The following is a 22,255-nucleotide window of genomic DNA, read 5'->3' on the forward strand; positions in this document are numbered from 1 at the left end:
ATGGAGCTGGCAACCCTACCTGAGGGTGGTTGGCCCAAAGTCACCCACAAGCATCAACGGCAGAGGGAAAATTCAAACTTGGTCCCAGTCTGACATTGCTACATCACACCATTTCTCCCTGGATTTTGATAGGGCTAGGAGAGCTTGTGTATGAGGGAGGCCGAGGAGAGAATCCTGAGAAAAAGAGCATGAGAAAGGCTTGAGCTGTGAGGTCAGACTGCCGGGGTGGGACAGGACAGACATCTTGAGTGCAAGTCATTGAATTCCAGCATACCCTAGTGGTGAAGTGCGAGCAGTAAAAAGTTTATTATGTATTGAGGTGCTATGTACTCATTTGGCTACTAAGCTGCCCTTAAGGGCCACTTCGTTCTACTCCTGACTTAGGCGCATGAAAACTGATGTGCAACCATGTTTGAACAAGGGGAAATGAGGGGCCAGCTGAAAACGAGTGGCACACGTTGTATTGTCTATATGACAGCAATGCAGGAAAACATGAAGGTGTGTTTTCCAGGGTTAATGTTGCCAAACAGCAAATTAAACTTCTGTAGCAGTCCTGAATATGTGGGTGCATTTGTACAAACGGCATTGTGATGTTCTGTGCATAATGCCATGAGCCAGTTGTACAACTAAGACGCCAGTCGTACCCCATGCACAAATCCAGGAAGATAGCATGGGGCCATTGACATAGCAATGTTTTCCCTCTACCAGTTACTACATGTATGCATGCACATGGTCTAGGTTCCATCCCTAGCATCTGTAGTTCAGGATCTTGGGGGCAAAAAATGGTCCTGGAACAAGGCAAGCTGAGCAGGCCGTGTAGAGCTACAAGACACTGTTGCAGGGACCACTTGACCACTTGTCCCCAGTGATCCGGGGACGCGGGAGGTATGGTGGTGGGAGCAGATTATGGAAGGGAAGGGCATTGAGACATGGTAGGGCTCGGTGCCCTTCCAATCTGCGTCCCATCCCAAGATATACCTGTTGTGGGGCTAGGATATTAAACCACTCTCCGACACTGGCGCTGTGCAATGCCAGGTCCATAAATAATAAGACCAAAACGCTGCAAGATTATCTTGCAGCATTGAATGTAGACCTGGCTTGCGTGACCGAGACATGGGTGAGGGAGGGCGAGACGGTCGCTTTGAAAGAACTAGCCCCCCCAGGTTATACGGTCCTCCACCAGTCCCGGACAAGTGGTCGGGGGGGAGGCGTGGCTTTGCTCATTCGGGAGTCTTTCTCCTTCAGACCACTCCCCACCCCAAAAATTACTGGCATTGATTGTGTGGGCCTAGTGTTGGACGCCGAGGAGAGGTTGGCAATATGCGTGGTGTACCGACCGCCTACTGCACCTGCATCTTCCCTGTCTGGTCTCTTGGAGGCGGTGGCCAGCTGGGCCTTGGAATTCCCGAAACTTTTGGTTCTCGGGGATTTCAACGTCCATGCTGACGACGATGCCTCCATGCAGGCCATTGACCTGGTGTCCTCCATGGCGGCCCTAGGACTCTCCCAGTTTGTTTCGGCTCCCACACATCAAGCAGGTCACACGCTGGATTTGATTTTTGGGGCAGGGATGATGGTGGTCTTGGATGCCTATGATGCAGTGCCATGGTCAGATCACTTTGTTCTGAAGGCTCGTCTGAGCATGCCGCTCCTTTCCCGGGTGGGCGGTGAGCGGATTTACGCTCGCCCGCGGAGGCTTATGGATCCAATTGGTTTCCAGGCGGCTCTGCGGGATCCGATGCCCCCTGGCAGTACGTTAGATGAGCTGGTGGATGATTGGCATGGCCGTCTTTCCGAAGCCATCGACGCTATTGCCCCCTGCCGTCCTCTCCGAGCCCGCAAACGGGTAGCTCCTTGGTTTACCGAGGAGCTTCGCCAGATGAAGCGGTCTCTGAGACGACTAGAGCGAGTGTGGAGGCGGGGGCGCGACGAAGAGGCAAGAACATCTTATAGGACGTTTATGAAAGCCTATGAGGTGGCAGTGAAAGCAGCAAAGAGGGATTTCTTTGCTGCTTCCATTGCATCCGCTAGCTCACGCCCGGCTCAATTATTTCAAACAGTTCGGTCCTTGGTCTCCCTCTCTCAGGGAGACCACCAAATTCTTAATTCAACTATTGGCTGCGAGGCTTTTGCGAGCTATTTTGCGGGTAAAATCTTGTCCCTTCGCCGTGGCCTGCCACCCACTGTTGATACAGTAAGGGAACTGGAGACCCCTTGGCCGTCTTCTGGGTCCGTATTAGACCATTTCAGCCTGCTCTCTCAGGACGATGTGGACAGGATCCTGCAGGGGATGAGGCCAACCACCTGTCCTCTGGACCCCTGCCCATCCTGGCTGGTGAAGGCCAGCTCGGAGGGGCTACGGGACCATCTGGAGGCCATTGTTAACATCTCCCTGAGCTCTGGGGTTTTTCCAGGAGTGTTAAAGGAGGCGGTAGTGCGGCCCCTCCTGAAAAAACCATCTTTGGACCCCACTGACCCGTCCAGTTACCGCCCAGTGTCGAACCTCCCGTTCCTGGGCAAGGTGATTGAGCGGGCGGTGGCGGTACAACTGCAGGAATTCCTGAATGATGCTCTAGTCCTGGACCCATTCCAGTCTGGCTTCCGTCCTGGCCATGGGACGGAGACAGCCTTGGTTGCCCTCACAGACGACCTTCGCAGGCATCTGGACCGAGGCGGGTCAGCGCTGCTTGTGTTACTTGATCTCACAGCAGCGTTTGACACGGTTGACTATGATTTGTTGGCCAGCCGCCTTGCCGACGTGGGGATTAGGGGGACAGTCTTACAGTGGCTGGTCTCCTTTCTCCAGGGTCGGGGACAGAGGGTGGCGCTCGGTGGAGATCTATCGGCCCGTCACCCTTTGGTGTGCGGGGTTCCCCAAGGGGCGATACTCTCCCCAATGTTATTTAACATCTATATGCGCCCCCTCGCCCAGTTGGTGCGGAGGTTTGGGCTGGGTTGTCATCAATACGCGGATGACACCCAACTTTTTCTGTTGATGGACGGCCGGCCAGACACGGCCCCAGACAATCTGGCCAGAGCTTTGGAGGCTGTGACGGCATGGTTGAAACAGAGCAGGCTGAAATTGAACCCAGTGAAGACGGAGGTCCTGCAGCTGGGACGGGGGCTGCCAGATGTTGGGATCCAGCTCCCTGCCCTCGATGGGACACCACTGGCAACTTTGCCAGTGGTAAAGAGTCTGGGTGTGCTCCTGGATGCCTCCCTATCGATGGAGGCCCAGGTCATGGCGGTTGCCAAGTCTGCATTTTTCCATCTTCGTCAGATCAGGCAACTTGCCCCCTACCTGACGCCCCAGGACCTGACTACAGCGATCCATGCAACGGTCACCTCCAGGCTAGATTACTGTAACTCACTCTACGCTGGGCTACCCCTGGGCCTGATCCGGAAACTACAACTGGTCCAGAATGCGGCGGCACGGGTCCTGACTGGTATACCTTACCAGTCACACATCACACCTGTCCTGCGCCAGCTGCACTGGCTTCCAGTTGAATTCCGAATCAGGTTCAAAGGGTTGGTTCTTACCTTTAAAGCCCTGAGTGGGTTGGGACCGGCATATCTTCGGGACCGCCTCTCCCTGTACGTTCCCCGGAGATCGCTCCGATCAGCGAATAAATATTTACTTGTGGTCCCTGGCCCTAAGGAAGCCCGCCTCGCTTCAACCAGGGCCAGGGCTTTTTCAGTCCTGGCCCCAGCCTGGTGGAACGCTCTGTCAATGGAAACCCGGGCCCAGCGGGACATATTATCGTTCCGCCGGGCCTGTAAGACAGAGCTGTTCCGCCAGGCGTTTGGTGATTGAAGGGGGCGGTGCCATGTCGGCCTCCCACCTTTGGGGTGGGGAAGGTTCTCCCCACCACTGCACCTTGTTAATTTGTTTTATTATTTGTATATTGATTTTAGTTTTGTTTTTATCAATTTTAACTGTTCACCGCCCAGAGCCCCTGGGATGGGCGGTATATAAATTGAATAAATAAATAAATAAAATAAACATTGGCTCACCCAGGGCTCCCTCTTACAACCTGGCAGGAAATTGTGTGTTATGTGCTGTCAAGTCACTTCCAACTTACGGCAGCTGTCAGAACAGAAGACCTCCAAAGTGTCCTATCATTGACAGCCTTGCTCAGATCTTGCAAACTGGAGTGAAGACGTGTGGACCCACAAATGCCGGCAGAGTTGCTATGCTCCTAGCTGCAAGCAGCCAAGTTGGCAGCCCACCAGCAAATTTCCTTGTTGGTCAAATGGCTAGTCTGCTCCTGCTGTTAAGAAACCCTGAAGAGCTGCTGTCGGTCAGAATGGACAGAACTGAGCTAGGCGGACCAATCGCTTGACTCAGTGTAAAGCAGTTCCCCATATCCCAAGTGTTGAAGCCCCCGTTTTGCTTATTCATTTTATCCACGCCTGCTTTTGCTCGTTTTTGCCAAAACACGCTGCTCGATTTCCAACTCGGATCCCTTCCTTCTTCCTGTGGCGGGCTCAAGACAGAGACTGTTCCCAGCTTTTAAGCACAGCAAAAGTATTACAAACAATACACATCATGCAACAAAATGCCCTTTCGAACTATCGCTGAATTCCCAAGAGGTATTTTTCAGCACATACAGTATTTGTTGCTTTTGAAAAACAAATCAGCTTTATTTGATTTTTTTTTTGGCTTTATCTTGGCATGTTTAAAAAGAACAGCATGTTATGAACCTGGAAATAAAAACAAAGATATCTCTAAGGCTGCCAGTGCATATGGTTAGAGTAAATTTTGTAACAACAAAGCAAAATTCAAGAAGGATGTGATTTGACAGTGTAAAAAATCAGTATCCATTCCAAGGAAATGGTGATGCTTTCCTTATCAGTTTGGCACTTCTATGAAAATGTAAAATGCAAAACTACATTTCAAAGATGGCAATACAAAGAGATAGAAGATGTGGCATGTGAAAGAGCTGTCGTCTCTAATTTCCTTTGTAAATCGCTGGCTGTTTTCATGTTACTAAAACAAAGCCAAAGGCTGGGATCCGAAGGCGCTTTTCCTCTTGCACTGCTCCTTGTCCGCTGTGGAGGCGTTCCTCTGCTGCAGACTGCATTCTTCTTGTCCAACCTAGACTCTTTTCGGCTATCTGAAAGCCCTCGGAGGAACATCTTCTGCGTACTGGAGGACTGACTGCCTCCACAATGGGAACGGTGGAAATAGGTCAGGGGATCAAAGCCTCGTTTTCATGGTATTTAGTATAAAGTCAGAAGCAATCTCCATCCAAAATGGCAGAATTCTTTGGTCAAATAAGCTGTCCTATTAACTGAGGATGGACAGCTCAATTAAATTCTGCTTCTAACATTTTCTTCTAAGAGCCAAGCTACAAGTGACGCCCGACACAGGTTGGACACTTGTCAGCTTCCCTCAAGTTTTGATGGGAAATGTAGGCGTCCTGGTCTCGCAGCTTGGCTCTCCATTTAATTGAAGTTTACAGAAACCCACACACACACGCAGCGGAGGGGAAGGGGGGTGCCCAGCGAGAGCCCGATGCCTGCAATCCCCTCCCAACCGCATGTTCTCCCTCCTATAGACTGCCGCTCTGTAAACTTCAATTAAATGGAGAGCCAAGCTGCAAGACCAGGATGCCTACATTTCACATCAAAACTTGATGGAAGCTGACAAGTGTCCAACCTGTGTCAGGCGTCACTTGTAGCTTGGCTCTTAGAGTGGAATTTCTTACAATGTACCAGACTTAAAAGAGTATCTGCCACTTGTCTTGTGATGGCAGACTTGAATAGAATACAATGGGCGGGTGGATCTAACCATCCTCCAAGTAGCCCTTCTCCAGCTTAAAGACCCTTCCTTTAACTTAACTGGCTCCTTCTCCAACCAAAGAACCACTTAAGTTGGAGGAAGTTTTCTTAGGCTGGAAGGCTTCAGACTTTAGTTTGGAGAAATGGTAGGATCTACCCCAGAATCTTTTCAGTAAAGGAATACACAAATAAGACAACCTGTACAATGCTAAGCAGAGTGGCACCCTTCTAAGCAATTTGACTTTGTGGACTTATGTTGTTTAGGAATACACTAGACATGCTTCATCACAGCACATCAGAAAGGGAACAATGTTGCTTGGTGATGCATTTGGTACTTATGTGTTCACCATGTAGGGCAACACAACAAATAGTTTTGTTCTTTGTTGCTCGTTGTTCAGGTGTTACTTGTTTTATTTGCTCAGTTATGATGGCCTTTGATCACATGCAAATAACCATTTTTCTGACATCTGACTTCTTGTGCAAGATGCTGACACCAGGTGGCCATTCCAAGAACCCGTAAATTGCAGAATGATGTTGCTGCGTGTCTGCGAAGTTGTAGGCAATTCTAACTCCAGTTGGTGAAGATTTGAAAAGTTGATATGGAAACAGGCTGGGGTGGGCAGGGGTGGAGGCTTATTTTTGAGCAAGGCAAAACATAGGAGTGGTAAATAGTAGAGATGGGTACAAACCTGAACACAAACCAAAAAAACCCACGAACCAGTCCGGTTCGTGGTTCGCGAACCAGTGGTTCGTGGAAGCTCATTTCCACGAACTGGTCTACTGGTTCGTTTGGTACATATTAAAGGACAGTTTAAATGGCCATTTTCCCCGGGGAAATGGCCATTTAAACTTTTCCTGCCGCTTGCAAGTGGCAGGGCCCTTTAAATGTCCAAATCCCACAAGCCCGAGTCCCCCCCACCCACCCCCACACTTACCTTGTCCTCTCTGCGGCCGCGGCCTCCTCCTCCTCTGCTAGGGGCAGGAAGGCAGTTTTCGGCATCCTCCACTGCTGCACAGGCCCACAGAGCAGCAGAGGAGGCCCAAAACAACCTTCCCGCCCCTCAAATGGCTGCTGCGAGTCCGCGCAGCAGCAGAGGAGGTCAAAAACTGCCTTCCCACCCCTCGCAGGAGGGGGAGGGGCGGGGGCTGTTTAAAGGGCCCTGCTGCTTGCAAGTGGCAGGAAAGGGCCCTTTACACGATTAAATACCCTTTCCCCTGCTGCTAAGCAGCCTTGGAAAGGGGCATTTAAACCCCACGAACCGTGAACTGGTTTGGGAACTTGCCCCAGTTCATGGGAGTTTGTGGTTCCTGGTTCGTGGAAACCTATGAACCACATGGTTGTTTTTTTGTGGTTCGTGCCCATCCCAAATAATCTTGGATTTGGTGTGAAAAACACCCAGGGTTGAAATAAACTTTAAGAGGAAATCACAATTTTGATATGGATATTATGGTAGCATTCAGAAAACAAGGGAAACCATGGCATATTGGGTATCACGTTACCGTCACAGAATAGGAATAATTCATAAATGGATTCTGCTGTGTGAACAACCCAGTCCAGTTAAGCTTGACTGCCATAGCATGAGTGTTTCAATATCCAATGACGTTGGCCGTGGCCATCAAAGGAATCTAAATAAATCTGTTCATTCTTGCCTTCCCTCCTGCTCCCACCAGAGAATACATCCTTTGTACCATGCACCTCTGTGGATAGGCAGCTGAAAGGGACGAAACCATTTCACAAACCATGATCTGTGAATTCTTATTTCACAATAAGCCATAGCTTGCACGAAGTGCAGTTCACAAACCAGCCTCGTCTGAATGCAGAAAATGAACACACCTTTTGCACGAAGAAGAATGAACCTACTACAGAAACAACCCGCAACCTAAATGTTGCCATATGGAAAATATTATAAGCAAGGTTGGACTAATGGGTTTTGGGGAACCTCAAGCATCTAGGTTGGCTAGCCAGGTGGTGGCACTGCCCACAGAGCTGGCACTTGCCACCAGCAAACCACATTTGGTGCCTCTGGAGCTCTAGGCAATTGCCTAGATCCACCTAGTGGGTAGGCCTCCTATGCCTAGAGCAAGGCACCAGGAGAAGGCTGTCTGAAAAGCAAAACAGGCACGCCCCAGTTGGGTGCCACTGCCAACCAATAAAACCTGGTTTTGTCATGACAACTGAATGCCGCCTGAGCGAATGTTCCCTTTTCAGGATGGCTGAACATTATACAGCAACAATACACAGATGGAAGTTAAACCGTATGTCGCTCAAGAATGCATAGGCAGAGCTCTAAAACAAACCACCCAGAAATGATGATTCTAGATGGTGAAAAGGAGCACCACAAATGCCAAAGTAATGGCAATTATCAAACAGATGCCTGTTTGGAGAACATACGCAGTACTTTTTTGAGTACTCTGTTACATGCTCAGCCCCTTTTGAAAAAAAGGGACCCAGTCTTTAAAAGTGACAGTGATTATATATATCCATAAGATCTGAGTCCAGTAGCACCTTAAAGACCAGTAAGATTTCCAGGGTATAAGCATTCAAGACTCAAGTTCTCTTCAAGTCAAGCTGCCTTCCCTCTCTGATGAAAAGAGCTTGACTCTCAAAAGCTTATACCCTGCAAATCTTGTTGAGTTTTTAAGTGCTACTGGACTTGAATCTTCCTCCTCCACTGCAGACCAACTCAGCTATGCCTCTGAGACAATATAGATCCATCTATTCCATCTTTTGTTCTAGCGAAATAAAAATTGCCATCACAGACGTTGCCATCCTACGTAGAATTCTTCCAACCTAGATTGCACTGTGTGAACTGTCATTTCTCAAGCTTCCAATCTCCAAAAATACATGTCATCAAATGGCTTTTGTCCAGTGGCTTGTGACAAATGTTCAGAATACTCTTCGAAACACTGTGCTGTCACTGCTGATATCAGTAGAATTGTGCCGAGTCTGAGAGCCAAGCTACAAGTGACGCCTGACACAGGTTGGACGCTTGTCAGCTTCCCTCAAGTTTTGATGGGAAATGTAGGCGGCTTGGCGGAACGTTGGACAAGTGACAGTTGAAAAGTCCCCTGGACTGCAGTCGGAGAGCGAAGCTGCAAGACCAGGATGCCTACATTTCCCATCAAAACTTAAGGGAAGCTGACAAGTGTCCAATCTGTGTCAGGCATCACTTGTAGCTTGGCTCTAAGGTGCAAGTAAGAAATGCCAGTCTGAAATTTCTCCAGGATGGAACCCATCAACATGAGTTAACTTCCTAAATATTGAGCCAGTGGGCACACTTTGAGGAACAGAGGATACAGTAGGCTTGGCTGTGGGAGGCCTGGGTTCAAATATCTACTTAGCCATGACACTAACAGTCTCTACACAAGATATCTTACACAAGGACGCTCAAGTGAAGGAAGACGCAATGTTAGCCGGGAAGCGGAGTTTTAAAAGCAGATCAGAAGGTTTTGTCAATTTCACTTCTCTAGAACTGTCAGTTTTACCTCCCCTTCTGTGAGGCAAAGAGGAAATAAACCCTCTGAGAAGCAATCTGAGCCAGCGGTAGAGAAATTGACCTTTTAAAACTCGGCTTCCTGGTTAACATTGCATCTCCCTTTACCTGAGCATCCTTGTGTAAGTTATCTCATGTATAGAGACTGAGTCTTCAGCAAGTTTCCAAAAGCTGAGAGGCAAGGAATCAGCTCTAGTGAATGTGGTGGGAATAAATTCTGAGCGAGCCATCTATGACTTGATAGCACTTTCCACCACCAAACATTTGTAAGATCATGCAGTAACAGAGGAGCGATTCCCTCAACAGCAGACACCCATCTACTTCTGAAGTATTGATAGTAAGCCTGGTTACTGTGGTACAGCCAATTTACTCCATCTTCTGAAGGGCCCGTATGTTTTTTATACTTCAGTCCAGTTCTTACACATCGGCTGTCCTTTAATACCTTTTTAACATCACTGGCATGATTACAGGATGGGCATGTTTTTATTCAAAATAGACATTTCACACTGCCTGAGGACCTCACCCCATCAAGGGATAAAACTAGAGAAGGGCTGTCCTAAAGAGTGGAAGTGAGAAAATGCAGAGTGGAATGTTTTCTGGCTGGAAAGAGAAAGAACATCCTGCATGCAGAAGTCTAGCATATCAGGGAATGGCCAAATAAAGACCTCTATTCCTTTGTGATGTCTAATTTTTCACATGCACGGAATTTTCTGCATGAAGATAATAACTGCATTATACACCACTTCTCAAGACAGATTAGTGCCCCACTCAGAGCAGTGTACATGGTCAGTGTTATTATTATCCCCACAATATAGCTGGGGAGCGAGCACTGAGAGCAGTGGCTTACCTAAGGCCACCAGGTGAATTCGTTACAGTAGTGGGATTTGAACCAGCAAAGAGCTGATTTGCGACCCAACCACCATACAATATTCCCTCCCCTGCAAGCAGAAGCGGTGAGAGTATCCCCTGGACAGCTCTATCATTTCGGGCGTCATTTGCATAAGCTAGCCTTCCACAATCATAATGGGTGATGGCGGCGACAGGCATTACAGAGGACTTAACACAGACAAAAAGCCTGTGAACCTGTAAACCAGCAATTCACAAAACTCTCAAAGTCAGGATACCTCCCTCCAAAGGTGTCAAAGTGCATCGTTCAATTCTTTGCCTACCCTTCGTGTACTTGGTAATAAAGGAGTGGATTGTGTCTCACCCCAGTGCATATATTGCCACTTTGTGCTAGGGGCTGTGAACACAGCCACAAAAGGGCTGTATGGTGAATGAATCCACCCATAGTACAAGGGAGGCGTCTTCTCTATTGGTTATAACAGTTACGCGGCAGAGCTTCAAGCCAGTCACAACAGCAGCAAATCTGAGCGACCCACAGACAAGCTCAGGGTTCCTACCTGTGGGGTGCTATGTGAAAAAAGACGACTTTGGATACTGACCTGAAGGGAATTGGGGAAACATCCTGATAAATACAGAGAACAGCTAGGGGTGAGGGGAGAACCGGCTTGTTCAAGCCCCCGAGAGTTTAAAATCTTGGAAGCTTGAGGGGTCCCCATTATCCCACCCACCCTCAGTGATTCCTTACAACCCCCAAATTTGTAACAAATAGAAAGCAAAGCTACAGTAAGCTGTTCCAGGATCCTGAAAACAATTCTAAGGCACAGAGCAGCTGAGAAGAGAAAGCTGGAATTGGCACACTTGGAGAGCTTCTACGCAGCCATGTGGTTGACTTGCTTCATTTTCTGACGTGAAAGAAAGTCAATACCTGCTTGTGCTACAGACGCAGGGAGGGGATGCTGATAGGGGAAACAAAGAAACTGAGTGCTCCCGTGGGCAACCAGGCAGAAGAGGATGAGACAAGTTATCAATGGTCCTCTGTGCTGAAAAAGTCCATGGCTTACTCCCAAATGCCAAAAAATGATATATACTAGAGGTAAGTAAGACACTCCTGTGTAGCTCTGTAAGTCGTACAAAATGCTGGTAGACTGTTCACATGAAAGGCCCCCAGGCAAGCATTTTTTTTCCATTTCCAACGAGGGGTGCACATATGAAAGAGTCATCACGGGATTTTAAAAAATGCAGGGAACTTGCTTAGCATCAGAAATGCAACACTTTTCCAAGGGAGCCGGTTGCCACATTCAGCGGTCAAATTGTTTTAAGGCACGTAGGTGAGTGGATCCTCCAATGGCTATCCAATAGAGTTGTTTCACACATTCAGCCGTCGACTGTTTTAGGGAACGTAATTTGATGAATTCAATTCAATCAGTTGGTAAATGCGGAGATGAATATGTTGTGCTTCCTCAAGTCAACTCCAGTAAGAGTCATCGGTGGCCTGTTGATGGCTCATTTGAATGCACACATATAAATCATTACTTCATGCTACGGTCAATATGTTGGGGAAAATGTGTGTGCGACCGGGACCGCATTAAGCAGAACCAGCCTTAGTTAAAGATATGGTCACTCGACTTAGACTGTGTCCTTGCACCCACCAGTTCTTGCTTATACATAGAGGTTCAGGGTTATTTTTGGCTCCTCTGCTCTGAGGAACTCCAAAAGAGTGAAGATCTGATAGGACCATTTTCCGCAGGATCCTACTGGAAGACGGAGTGTTTCTTAAAAACAGCCACATTTCAGCACTGAAGCATGCGGCAATCTTCAGGCCTAAATCAGTGTTTGCAGTGGCTTCTTTTGACAGGCAGCCACCAGTGGCAGATAACCACGGATGGGCTGGTATTGAATTACTAAGGTGCGGTCAAGAGACTTCTAAACTCACACGAGTGTTCAAAGGCATCGCCCTGTGTAGCAAGTAGCTTCAAACGAGGAGTCCTTTCGGCCCTCTCCTACACGGCAGTCTCATTGGGGCGAATGCCCAGCAGTTCCTCAGCTAAGCTTATGAGACCGTTCTCCTCCAGAGCTGCGATCAGTCTCTGTATGGTGGCTCTCTTGCCCTCGGAGTCAATAAACCTGCGGAGCAGCTGGTACGCCTGCTCGTAAAGGCCTTCCCGCTCGTACTCCATGGCTAAGTTGTCAATGATGGGATCCCGAAGAGCTCGGCAGTTTGTCTGCAGAGATCGGCCCACTTGCTTCCATTTCTTTGATACGAGCTTGGCAAACTTCTGATGGTCGTCTAAGGTGATTTTTCTGTTGGCTTGAAAAGATAATAGGGGGCGGGGGGAAATCGAACTAATTGGAACATAACAGGCATACATTTCTTAAAGGATGCATTTACACATGTGATGGAGTCACCAACGCACATTTGCAAATGCGTCACGGGTGCTCGTTGGTTTTTATCTGCACTAGGATAGCCAGTACTGCCTTAGCAAATGCCAGGAGATTTTGAGGGGCAGTGCCTAGGGAAGGTGGAATTTGGAGAGCACGTGACATCGCTTCCAAGTGATGCTCTCAGCATTTCCCCAGTCTCTCTAGTACATAGAGGCATGGGGAAATTTCTGAAGTATCACTATGGAGGCCATATTCCAGACATTTTTCTCCTTTGCACTTAATTTCTCAAGGGCAGGGGACTGGGGCTGAGGGCAGGGGTCTACCTGCCTCAAGAAATGGCTAGCATACTTTCACCTCTTGCGACAGTCATGGGGAAAGAGCTACAAAGCTGAAACTACACCAGCAATAACAGGAGTGTAGGTTTGGGTACATCTACACGAGATGCGTCCATATGCCAAACAGCTGGGAGTATACCGGCACTTCCCTTTATATGAGAACATCATTGCATTTTCTTCCCATAAAATGTGAAACAGCCTCAAAACTCTTCTCTATATTTGCATATAAGGAAAATAGGTTTTCAGAGTGCCCCCTGCAGGTGACATAGAGAAATGCATTGTTAAGCGACCTCTTTTAGTAACTCTTTCCATCTTTCCCTCTTTTTCTCAGCTGTATGTATTTGAACCAGTCAGCTTTTGTGATTAGGATAGGAGGATTCTGTCAGTTTTCTCCACTTCACAATGAGCAGATCCAGGTTTTGTGGGGGCCTGGACAGAGAGCACACCCCCTGATCACTCTTCCAATTGCCAATTCGTGTGTCCTTCCTTGCCAGCTCACTAATTTATTAATTAATTATGTCACTTATTTCCCACCTCTCTCCCCTATGGGGACCCAAAGGGACTTACAACATCCTTCATTTTTCCCCTCACAACAAGCCTGTGAAGTAGGCCAGAATGAAAATCTGCGACTGGCCCAAGGTCGCCCAGCAAGCTTCCATGGCAGAGGGTGGATTCAAATCTGGGCCTTCCAGATCCTAGTCTGACACTCTAACCTCTACGCCATGCTGACAAGAGTCCTGGGCCCTGCTGGAAGTCCTAGACCCTGGCAGCTGCCCCACCTGGCTTCACACTTACCAAACTGCTGTCCCTGGAAGGTGAAGGTGTCCCCTTGAGGCAGAGAGCTTAGACTCTTCCCAGAACTGTAGGGTGAAAGTGAAGAATTCAGAGACGGACTCTCCACTGCTGGGCTCACAGAGTTCCTGCTGCTTTCCTGGTAACAACTCAAGTTCCTGAGGGATTCCTCCAGCTCTGTAATTTCTTCATCCCTGAGACGGTTAGGCTGAAATGCAAATTAGTATAAAAACTATTTTTACTTCAAAAGAAGATTCCTTCTGTCTCATTTCCCCCTCAGTAAAAATTCTGAAGACGATTCTGAACTAGTGAGCTGTAGCTCACAAAGGCTCGTACCTTACCACAAATTTTGTTAATCTTATAGGTACTGCTGAACTCTCGCCCGTTTCTACTGCTACAGGCAGAGTAACATGGCTACCTATCTTGATCTCATTTCCCCTCAGAAACAGGTCTTTTCCTCCTCCTCCTCGTTTAAGGAGTCTTCATAAGATGAGAATCCACAGTTTTTAGCAGGGCAGAACATATGTGCTAGCTCTGGCCCCGACCTGGTGGAACTCTGTCTGAGGACATCCAGGCCTCCCAAGATCTTGTCTCCTTCAGGCGGGCCTGTAAGACGGAGATGTTCTGCCAGGCGTATGGTTGAGGCCATCAGGGACTCCATCAAATGAGCCTCTCTCCCAGTTTCCCCTATGTAAGGGGGGTATTTGTCCATCTACCCCCCATATATGAGCAACCATGCGTGGTTAAGCTGCACCTCCACCTCCGTCAGATGCTAGATGGTTTTTTATACAGTGAGTAGGTGTTTTATTAGACGGCTATGTTAAATGATTGTGATTTTATCTCTGTATATTTTATCTACTGTTGTGACCCACCCTGAGTCTGCTTGCGGAGAGGGCGGGATATAATAATAATAATAATAATAATAATAATGATGATGATGATGATGATGATGATGATGATGATGATGATGATGATGATGATGATAATCTGTGTGTGGTGCCATGTGATAGTGGGTTTTTAAAAAATCTATGCATTACAAAAAGACAAACCCAAGCTTCTAGTCCATATGGCTACAAAAACAGACTTGAGAGTTGGTTGATAATGCAAACTGCAAGCTAAGAAGCCAGACTGGTGGATGAACAAGGTCACAGATAGTCATGAGAATTACACCTCTCAACATATGAAAGGTCAGTACTCTTCTTGACTCAGATTGGGAGTGGCTCTCCAGTGTCTCAGGTAGAAGTCTTTCAGGACCACCAATTATGTGATCGTTTTAAAATGTTGGGGACTTTTTACATGCCAAGCAGATCCTCTGCCACTATGTCACAGCCCCACCTTTGTTCATTTCTCTGTCCATCCATCTATAAAATGTAATTTGCAGTCTAGTCCAGCCTCAGTGCCCCACAGGGAAGATAGGGGTTAACTCTTAACCACCACTTGATTTCAATAACGGACACCTGTTCCATCACTTTGAAATGGGCATTTTAAAGGGAGAAAAGATGTATTTTTAAAGAACACGTCGTTTATCCTTAAACACACTGAGTGGGAGGCTAGTTTTGAATACTGAAACTGTCGGGAGGTTGACAGGTTCAAACCTCCTCTTTCTTCCTCACCCAACCCCGAGGCAAATTGAGGCAGTATCAAGACTGCAATTTGCATTTTCTAGTGCGGATGGAGATGCAGAAATCTTCATTACATCTGAGTCCTAAGATTTCCAGCAGGTTGCAAGAGGGGGTTAGCAACTTCCGTGGCCTATGGTCCCGCTCTGTAACTGGCACACATTCACAGTCACAACTGGACTCTAAACACTAGAAAGCAGTTATTTGCAGGAGATGTAGGGTTTTTTTTCCAGGGGGTAGGCACAGGTACGGAGTACCGGCTCCTCTTGGGCATTCGGGACTTGGGCTGAGAGGGAAGGACATCAGTATTGGTACTTCTTTTTGGATTTTTTTTAAAGAAAAAAGCACTGGGGAGATGAAATCGTGTCCCCAAGGCAAAGTTCCCATACAACTGCTGCATACACCCTCCCAGAGAGCACCTAACTGCGTGCCCCCAAAGCCACGGCTGCTACAACCGGCTTTACCTCCTCCCTTCCTTCTGTGTTTTTTGATGACAGAGGGTAGATTTGTTGGTTAACTTGAGTGTAAATATTTTTAGTTTTCTGTTCTATGTGGGGGGAAGGGGGGTGATATTGTAAGCTGCTTGGAGCCCACACTGGGTGGAGAAAAGCCTGTTAAAAGTCCCCAAATAAAATTAAACCAGCTGTCATGTGTAGTAATCCCCCCATATACTCCCAAATTTCTGTTGTCACCTTTTCTCGGTAGATGCACTCTAAGCAATGTTCCTCCTCCGGAAGCATAGAGTCCAACTTTCCAGCACCAGTTTTCAGCTCCGTCTGGACGGGGACTGAGCTCGGCATGGCCAAGGAGACTTTGAGATGTCTCTGAAGAGCCTCCCGGAGAACTCCTTCCCGGTAACTTTGCAGAAATTTGCGGCAGTTCTCTTGCTTGCAGAATTTGAGTTGGACAATCAAGTGGGGGTCACTGCAGTGGATTTTCAGCATGTCTACCCCACTGAGGCTACCCGTAGAATCTGGGGAGGAGGAGAAGAAAAATCACGAACAAACCAAGTCATGGAGTCGGACTGGACCCAACCCATTTCTCTGCTGGCAAAAAGGAGGGAGGATTCTTCTTTGGGCTAACAAATTTAAGTTTACGCTGGGGATGATGGAACGTGTATTTATAAATGGAGCAGGGAAAGGAGGAAAATTAGGTGTGATTGAGTGAAAAGGCTGGCTGGATCCAGCCCATGGATTCCAGTAACCAGCTCCTTCAAGCAGCTGGTTTCCTGGAGGATAACATTCCGAGCTCCTGTTTGAGCGGAACTACAAGTGACAAAAGGCACGGGTTGGACACTTGTCAGCTTCCCTCAAGTTCTGATGGGAAATGTAGGCATCCTGGTCTCACAGCTTGGCTCTCCGACTGCTGTCCAATGGACTTTTCAACTGTCACTTGTCCAACATTCCGCCAAGCTGCCTACATTTCCCGCCAAAACTTGAGGGAAGCTGACAAGTGTCCAACCCGTGCCTTTTGTCACTTGTAGTTCCGCTCGTAGTCTAGAGGTAGAATGCCTGCTCTCTGTGCAGGAAGTCACGGGTTCAGCCTCTGGTATCCCCAGTTGAAACGATTCTGGGTAGAAAGAAAGGCCTCTTCCATAGCGAACCAATGCCAGAAAGAACAGGCAAACCTGTGTCAGTGGCTTGGACTATACAAGGCTACTTCGTATGTCTATAGACGCAAAGAAACTCCCCAAGGCAGAACTAAGTTTCCCACTGGAAATGTCAGAGTTTTGAAAAATCATTTCCATTCTTTCTTTCTTCTAGCAGGCTAGAAAGCGAAGCGTTTCCCACCTGGGAAATGCTTTGCCGGCTGAATTTCTGCTTGCCAGACTGCTGTTCAGACCGGGGGAGGCAGAGGGAAAGGTGTAAAGCCTGGGCTTGGAATGTGGGTATATCTCAGATCAAACTGCAACACTCTCCCCCCATGCCCCCCTGCTAAACACACTGGTGTGTTTAGAGCATTTATTATATTCCTTTTTTATACCTCATAACTGCAGCAACGTTACTTCCTCGTCAGTTTTCCAAGCAAAGGGATATGTGCCTCTAGTTTCAATTCTTACTACAGAGGCTTGTTTAATGGTTTGTCATAATATTTACTCAGTTTATGGAGTTGGACAGAAGCCTGGTACAGATGACACCTCCTTTCCCCCACGGTGACTCACCGGGTGGGGAGAGAGACCGGACATGGGTGCAATGGCCCTGTCCCCGTGCAACTACTCGGTCAGCTGCGAAGTGTGACCACGTAGAGGACACAATGACATGCACACCCCCTCCCCATGGTAAGCAACATCCTGAAAGAGTCACCACTGATCACAGAGAGGGGGGTATGCACATGGCCCCTTCCTTTGCTCAGCTGCACTCTGCCGATGACCAGGCAATTGCATGGAGCTGAGGGGTGAAGATAGTGCCCTCCTGCTTGCTCCTCGTGCAGTTCGTACGAGAGGGTGAGTACGAGAGGGCGTCTGTGTCAAGGTTACAGGTGTTGTTGGGGGATAATCTCACTGGGTCGACAACCCTAGAAAAGGTGGGTGTGAAATGGCACCTTTGCCCGACTTGTCGGGTTCCCCTATCCTGAGCTAGGCGCTGTACATCGCTTCTGTCCCAATAAAAAAAAGAAGTCCAATAAAACAAAAAAATCAAACAAAGGCTCCCATCAAAGTTCTGTTACAGCCAGAAGGTACAAAGACCTTTATGACACATCTGCCATTATCTTTACGGTTCTCTGATAAGGTGAAGACTTTGAGCTGACCTACGTATACACGCTCTGAAGAAAGGAAATGGCACCAAAGTGTAAAGTCTGGAAATGCAAGAACTGCTGCCACCCGCCTACCCCTGGGTGGACGTCGCTTGTCAAAGTTAACTAGGAAGACTGCTACGTTTCTGTCCACCGAGCTGTAAATGCACTAAGAGCTAAACCACACAAGACAAATTACATGAGGATGCTCAAGTGAAGGGAGACGCAATGTTAGCCAGGAAGTGTCATTTGAAATTCAGCTCTCTACAGAGCCCACTAGATGGCTCCTCAGAGGGTTTGTTAATAACGGACAGAGCCTTAAGGGAGGCAAAGAGGAAATTAACACACTCTCTGAGGAGCGATCTTTGCTGGCTCTGTAGAGAGAGGTGAAATTCAAACTACACTTCCCGGCTAACATTGCGTCTCCCTTCACTTGAGTGTCCTCGTATAATTCATCTCATGCGGTTTCGCTCTCAGTCTCCTTAGGGGGTGTACACATGGCCCCTTCCTCTGTTCAGCTGCACTCCACACTTAGGCCCACAGCGTTCAAAAAGTGAGGTCACAGACTAAAGGCGCACTATCTACCCTGCACGTGGCTACATTTCACGTCATCAGTGGAATGGGGTAGCCAGTCAGCCCGTGTGGGCCACGCCGCACGCAAAAGGGCTCCCGGATGCGGAACACGTACCAGCGAATGCCAGCTTGAGCGCTTTGAATACACGAGGCTTCTGCTCTGGGTTTCCATACAGCGAGGGCAGGAGAACATGTTCAGAGGTCGACTGGACAAAGAGGTAAGCACTTCCCACCCAGACATCAGCGCTGTCGCCCATTTTTCTGCCAGCTACAAGAAAATATTAAAAGCAAAACACAAACACAGTCGTAAGTTAGGGACCCTTGACATGTTACCCAGGAGGTCTGGGAACTACTATATCATGAATAGTGTTTGTGCTGCCACGGTAACCTTTGGATAACCCAATCACATGTGCACGTGGTCCAGTCCCATGGAATCAGCATCCCTCCTGGTAGAGGTACCAGTTCCAAGGTTGAGCCATCAGCACTGGAAAGTGTACCATTTAAATGTTACTATTGGGGGGGGGGAGTGGGATATAAATTCACAAAAAAAGTGGCTCTGTGTGACTAGGGTAATTCATTCCCCTCTGTCCACACAGGAACAGGATGGTAGTAAACACACAAAGAAAAGACACTGTCAGTTTTACCCTGTACGCAAACTTCACTTTCCCATTAACTGACAACATATCCCTCACACCATCAGTGTATACACTAAAAAATGACTGCAGGTGGGGCAATTGCCTTCATTATAGCTGAGGAATATGTGGAGTTCTAGAACATGGAGCCACTGCAGAGGAGGGGCTGGCGCTAGGGGTTAGCATTCACGTTTAATCCCAGCATCCCCAGTTAAAAAGATCAGGTAGTGAGTGATTTGAAAGATCTTCACTTGAGACCCCGGAGAGAACCTTCTGATCAGAGTGGGCAATGCTGACTTTGATAGACCAATGGTCTGACTCAGAGCCAAGCTACAAGAGAAGATTTACACGAGGAGGAACAGGTAAAGGGAGTCGCAATGTTAGCCAGGAAGTGGAGTTTTAAAAGAGATCAGAAGGCTTTGTTAATTTCCCCTCTCCACAGAGCCAGGGAGATCAGCTGCTCAGAGGGTTTGTTAATTTCCTCTTTGCCTCTTAGAAGGGGAGGTGAAACTGACAGAGCCTTCCAGTCTGGTGGTGGTCAAGAGCGGTGGGACTCTAATCTGGAGAACCGGGTTTGATTCCCCAGTCCTTCACGTGAAGCCAGCTGAGTGGCCTTGGGTCAGTCACAGCTCTCTCAGAGCTCTCTCAGCCCCACCCACCTTACAGGGTGATTGTCGTGAGGATAATAATGACATACTTTGTAAACCGCTCTGAGGGGGCAATAAGTTATCCTGAAGGGCGGTATATAAATCACATGTTGTTGTTGTTATTCCCTTCTCATAGTCAGCTGGAGAAGAAGGAGTCTGTTCCCACCCTTCTGCATGGCACAGAGGCCTGGTCTAGACATGCAGTGGAATGGGGTGGGACAGCACCCAGGTGGAAGAATGGGCTGTGCCACTTCAGACTGATAATCAGAGGGATTATCATTTTCAAAGTTCCTCTAGATTAATAATGCCCTATAAGTGGGGAAATGGCACAGCAGGCCAAAAGCTACTCTAGACCCATTCTTCCTGATATACCCTTTAAAAAAAACCGGCAGGGAGTTTTTGCATGGGTTATTAGTATATCTTTCCCCACCTCCAGTCTTTAGTGGTGTAGTCCTTCCTACTGCCTCCAGGGGCTGAGGCGCCTCTCCAGCACAGGGGAAGTTGCACTTTAGCTCAGTGTAAAGGTTCCCGGACTTAAACACTGATTTTCTACTGGTTCTACTAAAGGAAATTAATCTTTATAATGGGTTACGCCTTGATGATGTTCCAGTTTCCCATTTGGACCTCCCTCCTCACACATATATAGACTGAAGCCTCTGGGCTTTCTTGGTCTAGCTTTCACTCTCTTTGGTCTCACGCTAGGGTTGCCAGCCTCCAGCTGGTGGCTGGAGAGCTCCCAGAATTACAACTGAGCTCCAGGTGACAGAGATCAGTTTCCCTGGAGAAAATGGCCGCTTTGGAGGGTGGTGGACTCTACGGCATTATACCTCAATGAGGCCCCTCCCCTCCGCAAACCCTGCCCTCTCCAGGCTCCACCCCTAAAATCTCCAGAAATTTCCCAACCTGGACCTGGCAACCCCAAGTACAGCCCATGTGGTTCAGGGCCTTAGCTAGAGACATCCCCTCCAGGCTAAATCATAATAAATAAATCTTTGGGGCACCTTTATTTTTTTTCCAGCTGTATTGAGAGGGTTGTCCCCTCTTCCATGTTACCGTCACAACAATCCTGAGAAGTAAGTTAGGCTGGGAACTAGTGACCGGTCCAAGATTACTCAGGGCAGTGGCTGAATTTGAACTCAGGCCTCTGCGCTCCTAGTCTAACACTTGGACCACTATACTGTGTTTTGCTTTAGAGAAATTATACCGTACCATGCTAGTAACAGGAAGATGTTTTAGTCTTTTAGGGATGCCAGGTAGCAGTGGAGCCGGGGTGGGTGGGTAGCTCCCACTCTAGTGATGGCAGATAGATCCTCCGGAGGGGAAGCGCCAGAGATTCAACTTCTCCAGTGTGGTGTAGTGGTTAGAGTGGACTACGATCTGGGAGGCTCAGGTTTGATTCCCCTCTCTGCCACGGAAGCTGGCTGAGTGACGTTGGGCTAGTCACTCTCAGCCTGACCTACCTCACAGGGCTGTCATTGTGAGAGTGAACTGGAGGACGGAAGAACAATGTAAGCTGCTTTGAGTCTCCATTGGGGAGAAAGGTGGGAGTATACATGAAAGAAATAAAAGCCATCCACCTTAGCACATGCTAAGTAGCACTTGTGTAGCATTGTTGAATATTGTGCTATTGTTGCGCGAAAGCAGTCATCCACATCTAGGCTTTCCTGTGCAGTCCAGACAACGCAGTTGCAAATTATACAACTGCAAAATGTGCAATGTTGTGGGTATGGATGCAGCCTTAGAACACGCCAATTAGTACTTGGTTCGATCCTCTTCTGCCACAAATTAGGTAAGCCTCAGGCAAGCCATTCTCCCCACTTGCACTCCATAGTTCATACAGCTGGCCTACCTTTCAGGGTTGTTGTAACAATTGTGTGTGCGTGTTATGTGCCATCAAGTCACTTCCAACTTACGGAGACTCCCTGAATGAAAGCCCTCCCAAACATCCTAACATTAACAGTCTTGCTCAGATCTTGCAAACTGATATATGGCTTCCTTTATCGAGTCAAGGCATTTCATTTTGGCATCTTTTCTATTTCCTTCCACTTTTCCTAGCATTATTACTGAAATGCTAAACATTCATTAAGTGACACTGATACCCTCCCGCATCACTTTCTCCTAACCTTTTAGGAAACTGGACAAACCAGATTTGCTCCGAGCCAGCCTTCCTAATTAATTAAGCCCAAATGGTTATTAACCCTTGGCCTTGTTTGGAAGAGCTCCCCAACTCGGATTTGGTTCCTCGCTTAATTTAAAGCCAAGCTACAAGTGACGAATTACACTTGCCTGGCAAGAGTGATTCGTCACTTGTAGCTTGGCTCTTAGTGCACTCAAACGCGCAAGAGAGGAGGGCAACTCTCTGTTGTAGCGATTCTGGTTACAAAGTTAGTTAAAGTGAAGTAACTGATCCGCGTACTC

The 22,255-nt window shown here is 47.9% G+C and overlaps 1 protein-coding gene across 2 annotated transcripts in view; it reads right to left on the reverse strand.

The window, feature by feature from the left end:
• Positions 1 to 6,984: 6,984 nt before the first annotated feature.
• The window catches only part of TRADD (TNFRSF1A associated via death domain), a 15,758-nt gene continuing 487 nt past the window's right edge, over positions 6,985 to 22,255 (reverse strand). For both annotated transcript variants that reach the window (XM_055000429.1, XM_055000428.1), the window contains exons 2-5: positions 18,674 to 18,826; positions 15,945 to 16,225; positions 13,637 to 13,841; positions 6,985 to 12,432 (exon numbers count right to left, since the gene is read on the reverse strand). In XM_055000429.1, coding sequence (XP_054856404.1) covers positions 12,125 to 12,432; positions 13,637 to 13,841; positions 15,945 to 16,225; positions 18,674 to 18,815 — 936 coding nt within the window. In that variant the 5' untranslated portion in view covers positions 18,816 to 18,826 and the 3' untranslated portion in view covers positions 6,985 to 12,124. The remainder of the gene's footprint in view (positions 12,433 to 13,636; positions 13,842 to 15,944; positions 16,226 to 18,673; positions 18,827 to 22,255) is intronic.

This window comes from Eublepharis macularius, chromosome 16, assembly GCF_028583425.1.
Source record: "Eublepharis macularius isolate TG4126 chromosome 16, MPM_Emac_v1.0, whole genome shotgun sequence".
Classification (NCBI taxonomy): Eukaryota; Metazoa; Chordata; class Lepidosauria; order Squamata; family Eublepharidae; genus Eublepharis; species Eublepharis macularius.